The 12,124-nt window shown below is 45.7% G+C and overlaps 1 protein-coding gene across 4 annotated transcripts in view; it reads left to right on the top strand.

Annotated features, from left to right (window-relative positions):
- LOC147116329 (receptor-interacting serine/threonine-protein kinase 4-like) overlaps nt 1-3,832 on the top strand; it is a 65,095-nt gene extending 61,263 nt beyond the window's left edge. For all 4 annotated transcript variants that reach the window (XM_085991186.1, XM_085991185.1, XM_085991188.1 and 1 more), the window contains one exon: nt 1,981-3,832. In XM_085991186.1, coding sequence (XP_085847312.1) covers nt 1,981-2,243 — 263 coding nt within the window. In that variant the 3' untranslated portion in view covers nt 2,244-3,832. The remainder of the gene's footprint in view (nt 1-1,980) is intronic.
- Nucleotides 3,833-12,124: the final 8,292 nt, after the last annotated feature.

Raw genomic sequence — 12,124 nt, 5'->3', positions numbered from 1 at the left:
CTTCATAAGTATTTCATTGGCTGTAAAGCGCTTTGAGATTGTGAAAAGCGCGAAATAAATGCAAGTCTCTCTTTTCAATTAAACATAATCTCCAGATCTTCAGGCAGCAGAACTGGCCCTCTTATGCTGCGGCACTTTGCTGGAGGAAAATCCCTCGTTTCCCCTCTCAGCGAGCCGAGCGACGATCTTGTCTTTCACCACCCTCTCATTCCTTCCCTGCTCTGTCCTCTGAACCTGCTAACAGTGGCACGCTCAGATCAGTGAGGGTCTTGGTTGCGGTGCTGACCCCCCAGCCCAGCTGTTTGGTGCCCCATTGCATTTATCACCATTCCGGCTCAGTGAACCTTACCTTCTGTATTGTTCTTTCAGACTTTACAGCGGTAATTTCACGAGGTTTCCTGCCTCGAGGAGTCTCTCTTGTGACTAGCCACGGTTGGAAAGTCGGTCCTGTTGTATTATAGCCCTGTGCTCACAACAACCAAGGCTTCATGCTGGCAGTGAAACCTCATCAGTTTATCCTTTACATAGGAACAGGAGTAGGCCATTCAGCCCCTCGAGCCTGTTCCGCCATTCAATGAGATCATGGCTGATCTGCGATCTAACTCCATATACCCACCTTTGGCCCATATCCCTTAATACCTTTGGTTAACAAAAAGCTATAATTGATCTAGCATCAGTTGCCATTTGCCGAAGAGAGTTCCAAACTTCTACCACCCTTTGTGTGTAGAAGTGTATCATAATTTCACTCCTGAAAGGTCTGGCTCTAATTTTTAGACTATGCCCCCTAGTCCTAGAATCCCCAACCAGCGGAAATAGTTTCTCTCTGATCTACCCTATCTGTTCCCTTTAATATTCTGAAAATTTCGATCAGATCACCCCTTAACCTTCTAAATTCTAGGGAATACAACCCTAATTTGTGTAATCTCTCCTCGTAACTTACCCCTTGAAGTCCGGGTAACATTCTGGTCAACCTACGCTGCACTCCCTCCAAGGCCAATATATCCTTCCTAAGGTGTGGTGCCCAGAACTGCTCACAGTACTCCAGGTGTGGTCTAACCAGGGTTTTGTACAGCTGCAGCATAACTTCTACCCCCTTGTACTCTAGTCCTCTAGATATAAAGGCCAGCATTCCATTAGCCTTTTTGATTATTGATTATTTTTTAAGAAAATGTTTAAACAATGAATGCGGATGCCACCACTGTGAAACTGCCTTGGCGGACTAACTTGACCATGACTGATGCCACTTGGCTAGTTGCCAGGCAGTGACAGGCAACACTTGACTGGTTACTGGGTAGTAATTGGTTTTCCTTGGCTAGTTGCTGGGCAGAAATGGCAATACCTTGGCTACTTACTTGGCAGTCAGTGATTGGTGCCCCTTGACAGTTGCTGGGCACTGGTACTGGCTGGCTGCTGGGCAGCAATTGTCATAGCTTGGCTGCTTACTGGGCAGTGACTGGTATCTCTTGACTAGTTTCAGGATAGTGACTGGCATCCCTCAGTTCTACCAGTTTACATCTGAATTAACATGTTTATTTTGAACAGTTAACACCTCTGTTAAAATTGCAAAGAAATTTTAAATGAATGCAATACACTGGTGTCATATCTCTACTAACATTAATTCAACTTGCTGCTAAGCTCCTTGTATTTCCCAAGCCAGGCTCTGCATGATATCACCAGAATTCAAGTTCAGCGGTTCAAGCAGGCGGCTCACCACCACCTTCTCGAGGGCAGTTAGGGATGGGCAATAAATGTTGGCCTTGCCAGCAATGTCCACATCCCGTGAATGAATTTAAAAAATCACTATTTGAACAAAGGTGGTTTAAAAATTGTTGAATAATTTATTTTATTGTCCCCCCACCCCAGCCTTTTAAATCTGTTGAGAAAAGATGCACGATACTGCTGATATAATAAATACGTGTTTAAATCAATTTGTTGTAATGCTTTTACCCTGTTCTATTTAGCCTTTCTATTTGGTTGTAGGTCCTTTATCCATGGTTACTATAACTGAATGTTTGGAATTGGCCAAATTGATCAATAAAGACTGGAAGGAATTAGCCAGATACTTGGGTTTGACCCAAGCAGATATCTATGCCATTGATTATGACTATGATCGGGATGGCTTGAATGAGAAAGCCTATCAGATGCTTTACACATGGAGACAGCAGCAGGGGAAGGATGCTACTCGAGAAAAATTAGAGTTGCACCTGGAGAAGATTGGGAGGAAGGACCTGTTGACACTGTGATACATTTATAGATTTACTGTATGTTCTAATTTATAGCAAACTCGAAGAATACTTTTTTGCTCCTTTGGTTAAAGACCTGTGTTTTTTCAAAATCAACTGGGAATTTAATTCACCTTGTGTTGGAGCTGGTGCAACATGCTAATTGTGAATGAAAAGGCAGTTATTTTCAGTTGGTGTTAATGGAGACAGTGTAAGTTTTGCCCAAGCTGCTAAATTAACTCTTGGCAGCAAACAATTGTAATGTACATTAATGTGCAACATGAAAATAAGGTTTGACTCAGTTGGTAGCACTCTCTCCTCTGGGTCATGAGGTTGTGGGTTCAAGCACATTATCTAGGCTGACAGTAGCATGTAGCACATTGTTAGAGGTACTATCTTTTGGATGAGAGATTGAATTGAGGCCTTGTCTGCCCTCATAGACCATAATATATTCCATGGCACTAATCGAAGACGAGCAGGGGGTTCACCTGGTGTCCCGGTCAACATTCCTCCCTCAGCCAACACCACCAACAAAAAGAGGACCAAACATTTCTTTTTGTGGGACTTTGCAAATTGGCTGCTCAGTTTGCCTATATAACAGTTCTGTACTTCAAAAGTAATCTGTTGGTTTTGAAGCACTTTGGCATGTTCTGAGAACATGATAAGGCACTATATAAATGCAAGTCCTTTTCATTAGTCAGCTTTACTTCATTCCCAGTCTTACATTAATTTCTCCTCTTTAAAGCTGGTGTTGAAGCACCAGAGGGAAGTGATTGTGTTTGAGCAGATGTTGCCTGCAGGAAGAGTCTCAGTGGCGTGGGTGTATCATCAAGTCCCTCAGTGCTTGTTATTCCCATGTTAGCTCCCTGATCCAAACCTGCCGTCAGGGAACGATGTTGAGGTGGCAATCTCGGTGAAAGTGCACGTGTCTGCCGCACTGAACCTTTGTGCCACTGGGTGTTTCCAGACACCCTGCTCAGATCACCTAGCACACAGATCACTGCTGCATTGCTGGGGTGTAGCAGAGACCCTCTCCTGCCATTTGCAGGCACACAGTGGCAGGAGAGGCAGTCCCAATGTTACCAGTTGTGCAGCACTCCCTGTGTACAAGGCCCTATTGCACTGCACTCATGTCACCATTCATGAATATGCCCACTACCTTTGGGGGAAACCTTATTTTCAATATTTATTGGTAAGATCCATTGGTAACCAGAGGGGAGATGGGGAGGTTTTTAAAACATTTTTTTATGAGTTATGATGATCTGGAAGTGGATTCAATAAAAGGCAGTTGGATATATATTTGAACAAGAAAAATTTGCAAGGCAATGAAAGAGCAGGTGAGTGGGATTAATTAGATAGCTCTTTCAAAGAGCTGGTACAGGCACGATGGGCCGAATGGCCTCCTGTGCTGTATCATTCTATGTGAAGCCCCAGTCTATAATTCTGCAGTATCCTCTGTAGGATTCTATAATTGCCAGGTATGAGGCATAGATTACAACACAAGCGGGACCTGAGTAATGTCGCAACCTGTTCAAAATCATTTACAAATCATTGTCTTGTTTTTAAAAAAAATTCTGTATTTTTATCACATAATAAAAGGATTACCTTCACAGATTATGTCATGCTTTATCATAAAAGAAAAAGGTGAGGGAATTGCTGAAAATGCCCTGGCTGGATTTGGATAGGTAGGAATGAAACCATGCAAGCACAGTTCGATTGAGCTGGAAGACAGTTGAGAGGCATTTGAGGGAGGATGGAGTGGCCAACTGTACCGAATGCTGTGACGAGGTCGAGGAGGACCACAGCCACAAAGGATTTAATCTGGGACTTTGACCAGGGCACATTAGGTGCTGGGAGAAGGATGGAAGCTGGACGTGGGGGATGGGGGGATTCAAATCAGGAGAGATGGCCACGGACCTGAGCTGTGACAGCGCATTTGAGGGCCTTTGAAGGAGAGGAAGCATGGGTTGAGGCTGTTTTTTTACTGAGGAGGGGAGTGATGATGGTTTAGAATGGGATAGAAATGGTGCCTGAGGAAAGGGAACTATTCATGATCTTGGGTAGCATGGGGCCAGGAAGGAGAGTTCATTGTAAAACACCTCAATTTTAGATTCCCATTTTCTCACCTGACATTGATGTTTTTTTACACTTCTAAACCTTTAGTTTTAAGTTTTTAATTCTCCCAACTAGTCCTTCAATTTTGATTTCTTGCTCTCATTTCTCAATCTCCTGTAGCTGCCATCAAAGCCTCATTCCCCTTCCTGTCTCTGCTGTCTCCCTAATACTGGAATTTCACAGTGCAGCCTGATTCCGATGCCCCGTCACTGACATCCTCTGTGACCACAATCAGCCACATCCTATCAACCAGAAATCCATTCCCATATTTCTTTATCAGAAATTTGAGTTTTTGTTCCATTCTAGAAACAGTTTAAGACGACCACCCCTCTTAACAACTGGTGAATCAAACCTTTAATTTTCATTGTAAACTCAGTTTACAATTTTCATGATCTGTTTTTTGTTTTTTTGTGCTTTCTTCCCTCTCATTTTTGAAGATCCCCATATCCCTTGATTCCCCTAGAGTCCAAAAATCTATCTATCTCAGCCTTGCATATACTCAAACACTCAGCATCCACAGCCCTTTGAGAATTCCAAAGATTCACAATCCTCAGAGTGAAGAAATTCCTCCTCCTGTCAGCCTTATCTTGCCAGGGGAAACAATCTCTCTGCATCTACCCTGTCAATCCCCCTCAGAATCTTATGTGTTTCAATGAGATCACCTCTCATTCTTCTAAACTCCAGAGAGTATAGGCTCAATCTCTCCTCATAGGACAACCCTCTCATCCCAGGAATCAATCTAGTGAAACTTTGTTGCACCGCCTCTAAGGCAAGTATATCCTTCCTTAGGTATGGAGACCAAAACTGTGCACAGTACTGCAGGTGTTGTATCACCAAAGCCCTGTACAATTGAAGCAAGACTTACTTTTGTACTTCAACCCCCTTCAATAAAGGCTAACATGCCATTTGCCTTCCTGATTGCTTGCTCTACCTGCATGCTAACACTCTGTCTTTCCTGTACGAAGACACCTAAGTCTTTCTGAACACCAACATTTAAAAAATATTCTATTTTTCTATTCTCCCTACCAAGGTGAATAACCCCACATTTCCCCATAATATACTCCATCTGCCACCTTATTGCCACTTGATTAACCTGTCTATATCCCTTTGCAGGCTCTTAGTGTCCTTCTCGCAACTTACTTTCCCATCTAGCTTTGTCAGTAAACTTAGATACATTACACGCGGTCCCTTCATCTAAGTCATTAATATAGATTGTAAATAGCTGAGGACCCAGCACTGATCCTTGCGCCACACAATTTACAGCCTGCTAACCTGAAAATGACCTGTTTATCCCTACTCTCTGTTTTCTGTGTTAACCAATCCCCTCTCCATGCTAATATATTAGACCTTATCTTGTGTAACAACCTTTAATGTGGCACCTTATCGAATGCCTTTTGGAAATCCAAATATACTACATCCACTGGTTCCCCTTTATCTAACCTGCTAGTTACATCCTCAAAAAACTCTAATAAATGTGTTAAACACAATTTCTCTTTCATAAAACGATGTTGACTCTGCCTAATCATTATGATTTTCTAAATGCCCTGTCATCACTTCCTTAATAATGGATTCCAGCATTTTCCTGACAACTGATGTCAGGCTAACTGGCCTGTAGTTCCGTTTTCTCTCTCGCTCCTTTCTTGAATAGCGGGGTTGCATTTTCTACCTTCCAGTCCACTGGGATTGTTCTAGAATCTAGGGAATTTTGGAAGATCACAACAATGCATCCACTATCTGTGTAACCACCTCTTTTAGAACCCTAGGATGTAGGCTGTCAGGTCTAGGGGACTTGTCAGCTTTTAGTCCCATTAGTTTCTCAAGTACTTTTTCTCTACTGATCTTAATTACTTTAAGAGCACTAATCATCATGGTCACTGGCCTGGGACAAGGCTAGATGAATGGATGGATGGATGGTGACTCAGATGATTTTCTCTAGAATGGGACGAGGCAGCGGCCATCTAAATAGAAGTGTGATTGGTGCAGCGGGAGGATTAGTGAAGCGACAGCCAACAGGAGCAGGCAACCTCTAAAAATCTATACAGGAAATTCCTCAGGTGGACGCATAAGATCCCATGGCACTATTTCAAAGAGGAGCAGGGGAGTTCTCCCCAGTGTCCTGGCCAATATTTATCCCTCAACCAATATCGTTAAAACACATTATCAGGTCAGTTTCGCATTGATGTTTGTGGGAGCTTGCTGTGTGCAAACTGGCTGCCGCGTTTCCTACATTACAAGTGACTACACTTCAAAAAGTACGTAAATTGCTGTAAAGCGCTTTGGGACATCCTGAGAAAGTGAACGGTGCTATATAAATGCAAGACTTTTAAAAATTGCTGGATGGATTCCAAACTGTGATACTTTTGGAGCAACTTCATTAGGAGAAAATGCAGTTCCCAAAGGGCGTTTGGCAGAAGGCAATAGTTCTCATCTCTTAAGCAGTCAGCAGGTGCCATCCAGATATCTAATGTGCCGCCTTAATCTTGCCTCCAATGAAAACAAATTCATTTCTCGGAGCCTCTCAAAAGTTCTGATTCCCAGAATCATCATTATTGAAGTGGAAGTGTAAAATAATGATCAAGGTAGATATTGTGAGGCCTGTGCTGAGCAGGAGGGAGGTTGGAGGGGGGGTGAGGGGAGGCATTTGCAAAACCAGAGGCCCAACCTGGGGTATCCAATTCGTGGGGCACCTGGTTTTCTGATGGTTGGTCGGAGACAAAGAAACGGAGGTGGTGCTGCTGGCATGTGCATGGCATCATTAGAATATTAAATGGGCCAATTTTAGTCCCACATTGAATTTTCCGTTAGTGGAGATTCTGCCCCCAAGACAAGCCCCATCCATCATAACAGGGTCAATAGGCTGGAATTGTTGAAGATGGCTTACCCACCCTTCTTCAAAGAAGAAGGTATGTGTTTTTTGTGCGGCGGACGCAGACCCTCTGACGCAGACCTGATGTAAAAAGATGACTTGAGTGCTTGGTTTGAGTATAAAACAAGGCTTTAATCAACTGTTTCAAAACCATGAGATTTCTAGTTACATCACTAGTTCCTGGTTACAGAAACATCCTGAGCAAGCTGGGCCCACGCCCGAGTATTTATACTCCTTGGACAGCGCCACCAGCTGGCCGTCCAGTGTTACTTCATGAGTTATGATAAGATTCATGACAAGACCCATTAACGCAGACCCACTGACGCAGACCCATTCACACAGACCCACTAACACAGACCCATTAACACAGACCCATTACAAGGACCCATTAACACAGACCCACTGACACAGACCCATTAACACAGGCCCACTGACACAGACCCCATTCACACAGACCCACTAACACAGACCCATTAACACAGACCCATTACAAGGACCCATTAACACAGACCCACTGACACAGGCCCACTGACACAGACCCATTCACACAGACCCACTGACACAGACCCACTGACACAGACCCATTCACACAGACCCACTGACACAGACCCACTGACACAGACCCATTCACACAGACCCACTGACACAGACCCACTGACGCAGACCCATTCACACAGACCCACTAAAACAGACCCATTAACACAGACCCATTACAAGGACCCATTCACACAGACCCACTAAAACAGACCCACTAAAACAGACCCACTGACGCAGACCCATTAACGCAGACCCACTGACACAGACCCATTAACACAGACCCACTAAAACAGACCCACTAACACAGACCCATTAACACAGACCCATTACAAGGACCCATTAACACAGGCCCACTGACACAGACCCATTCACACAGACCCACTGACACAGACCCATTCACACAGACCCACTAAAACAGACCCATTAACACAGACCCACTAACACAGACCCATTAACACAGACCCATTACAAGGACCCATTAACACAGGCCCACTGACACAGACCCATTCACACAGACCCACTGACACAGACCCATTCACACAGACCCACTAAAACAGACCCATTAACACAGACCCACTAACACAGACCCATTAACACAGACCCATTACAAGGACCCATTAACACAGACCCACTGACACAGATCCATTAACACAGGCCCACTGACACAGACCCATTCACACAGACCCACTGACACAGACCCACTGACACAGATCCATTAACACAGACCCACTGACACAGACCCATTAACACAGACCCACTGACACAGACCCACTGACACAGACCCATTAACACAGACCCATTAACACAGACCCACTGACACAGACCCACTGACACAGATCCATTAACACAGACCCACTGACACAGACCCATTAACAGAGACCCACTAACACAGACCCACTAACACAGACCCACTGACACAGACCCATTAACACAGACCCACTAACACAGACCCATTCACACAGACCCATTAACAAAGACCCACTGACACAGACCCACTGACACAGACCCACTAACACAGACCCATTAACACTGCTTAAGAAGGGCCTGTGCTGTTTGATGTAACTATATTTTCTTGCCTTTCATCCAATGTAGCTCTCAGTAACTTCTGTTAATGAAATCTGCTTCCTTATTTCAGAGTACAACACCACTGGAAGATGAAAAAGTCTGAAAGGAACAAAATAACTTCATAAACTCACAACAAATACATCCAAAGACATTTTTTTTACCATGTTCTCTCCTCTCCCTACGGTCCTTAGGTTTTCTGGGGGCGGAGGTTTCCGGCCAGTCTCTCGGGGTGAGGGCAGTAATTGTAACCTAACTCGCTGGGCGGGAAACCCACGGAATGACGGTTTTACACCCCACCCTATATTAGGGCTCACTGGCTTTGATTGAGATCAGCCACTTTGGCATAGAGAGTGGACCAGGCCTGGGACCTCCCGGTCTGTATAGAGAGAGGATCGGGGCCTGGGACCTCCTGGTTTGTATAGAGAGGGGATCGGGGCCTGGAACCTCCCGGTCTGTATAGAGAGAGGATCGGGGCCTGGGACCCCCTGGTCTGTATAGAGAGGGGATCGGGGCCCGGGACCCGGGACCCCCTGGCCTGTATAGAGAGAGGATCGGGGCCTGGGACCCCCGGGTCAGTATAGAGAGAGGATTGGGGCCTGGGACCCCCCCGGTCTGTATAGAGAGAGGATCAGCGCCTGGGACCTCCCGGTCTCTATAGAGAGAGGATCGTGGCCTGGGACCTCCTGGTCTGTATAGAGAGAGGATCGGGCCTGGGACCTCCTGGTCTGTATAGAGAGAGGATCGGGCCTGGGACCTCCCGGTCTGTATTGAGAGAGGATCGGGGCCTGGGACCTCCCGGTCTGTATTGAGAGAGGATCGGGGCCTGGGACCTCCCGGTCTGTATTGAGAGAGGATCGGGGCCTGGGACCTCCTGGTCTGTATAGAGAGAGGATCGGGCCTTGGACCCTTCCGGTCTGTATAGAAAGTGGATCAGGGCCTGGGACCTCCTGGTCTGTATAGAGAGAGGATCGGGCCTTGGACCCTTCCGGTCTGTATAGAGAGTGGATCGGGGCCTGGGACCTCCTGGTCTGTATAGAGAGAGGATCGGGTCCTGGGACCTCCTGGTCTATATAGAGAGTGGATCGGGACCTGGGACTTCCCGGTCTGTATAGAGAGAGGATCGGGCCTGGGACCTCCCGGCCTGTATAGAGAGAGGATCGGGTCCTGGGACCTCCTGGTCTATATAGAGAGTGGATCGGGACCTGGGACTTCCCGGTCTGTATAGAGAGTGAATCGGGGCCCGGGACCTCCCGGTCTGTATAGAGAGGGGATCGGGCCTGGGACCCTCTGTATAACTCAGTAGCACAGCAGACTCAATGGGGTGATTTTGGCTTTATTCGATGGTGTAGAACCGGTGATAGCGAATCAGCATCCATTAAAGTCAATGGGGAGAGATGTCAAACAGGCGGCCGTCTGGCTATCACCCATTTGACACTATCGCACAAAGTCAAAATCCACCCCAATCCATCATCACTTACACTAAATCATGGAAGGGGCTCTTCACAGAAATTTGTGAAACTTGTTTACAGTTATTATAAATTATCGTTACAGATCAATGACTATAAAACCAATACTTGTACCTCTAATAAATTGTAAGATGTAATCAATATTCAACGCACCTTGTAAAGAGTTAAGTATGGAGAATAAATAATATTCGGCTTGTTTCTGAGCTCCGTATGAAAAGGAAGCTAAGCCCCAGGTGACTGCGAGCTGGCAACACAGGCTGAACACCCACAGACATTCTTAGAGAGACGGCGCTTCTCGCTGTAACTGGGTGTCATTCTTTGTATCTGAACAACCTTGTGGTACACGATCACTAGCATGACCGTGCGACCGAGGAATATCACCACAAATAACCACAGTTGGTGAGGTAATGGACAGCTTTGTTAGTCACCCAATATCTGTGGGGAAAAGTTCTAATCCTATCATCCAGATGTTTTCCCGCCGCTGGAATAACAGGAGTTGTAATATTATTTCTTTGAGCTTTTGTAAAACAATAATTTGCTCATTAGAACCATGGCAGTTGGCACAGCAGAACGGGCCACTGATTCCCCCCCCCCCCCTCAGCCTTTCATGGGCTGTGTTCAATCTGGCCTGAAAGACTTGGCGCTCCGCCACTGAACACCCCCAGCACCATTGCCTTTGCTGCCGTTTCATGCACTAAAAGATGTGGGTGCTGCCTGGCTTGAATTGCATTGCCTGTGTTCGTCCTCTTGACAAGCAGGTTTGAACGGCATATTGGCGGCCTGGGTCATCCAATGTGAGTTCCTACTTCATGGCCCCAATAAAGAACATAAGAAATAGGAGTAGGCTTTACGGCCTTTCGAGCCTGCCCCGCCATTCAATAAGATCATGGCTGATCTTCTATCTCATCTCCACTTTCCTGCACTATCCCCATATCTCTTGATTCCCTTAATATCAAAAAATCTATCTGGGCACGTCTTATCGTAAAACTTACATAGAAACAGATTTTGTGTCCCTGGTCTCGATCTGATTGATTTATTTCTGATAAAGGATTATACCTGAAACACTAACGTGTTTCTGTACAGATGTTGACGGACCTGCTCAGCATTTCTATTTAGTTTGTTGAGTGACGTTTTCTCCCTTCACTTCTCGTGGGGTTCTCTTTGCCACACACAGGCTCACAGGTTGTGTAGAGCAGGTTAGTGACCTCCTCCCAGCCCCTCTGCCAATGTTGCTGTGAAGCTGGCCACTAGGGGGGTGCATGAGGGTGATCAGACACAGAGATTACCCTCCATCACTTGGTGGGGAGTTTGCTGCTTGTGCTTCCAGCCCCGTGTTGAGGGCATGGCTGGGATCAGGATTTCACAGTGTGCCAGACTGCAGGCAGATAAATCTGGGTCCCACACTGCATGGTGTTCAAAAATTGCCATGTTAAAGACACAGCATAGTTCTGTGGGGATGGTGAACTCTTCCTACAAGTGACAAAGACCATCAAACTCTTGATTACCCTAGTGTGAGCGGTTTGGATTACCTTTCCCAAACAAATGAAAGAGCACTGTGAACTGACTGGTCATGAGATAGTCCGTTTATTATGTGGGAGAGAGCGAGAGACCTCGAGGATGGTAGGCACCTTCTCATTAGTTATAAAACACAGTGTGCTTTTATCTGGTGTGAATAATGACTGCACTGTTCAGTGAAGCTACCTTTAATTTCCCTCGACAAGTTACTTACTGATTTACCCAGGGGCAGACTGTGAACTAAAGTACTCATCAAGGTGAGGGATGGATGTCAGTTAAGGGAATGGAACACTCGGAGAATGCAACCCAATGTTAGCATCGCAGCAAAACTCCCTCTC

This window comes from Somniosus microcephalus, chromosome 6 (genome assembly GCF_052327205.1).
Source record: "Somniosus microcephalus isolate GS21.2 chromosome 6, FLI_Smic_1.0, whole genome shotgun sequence".
Lineage (NCBI taxonomy): Eukaryota > Metazoa > Chordata > Chondrichthyes > Squaliformes > Somniosidae > Somniosus > Somniosus microcephalus.
The sequence above is the reverse complement of the archived record's forward strand: the minus strand, read 5'-3'. Positions and strand labels throughout refer to the sequence as shown.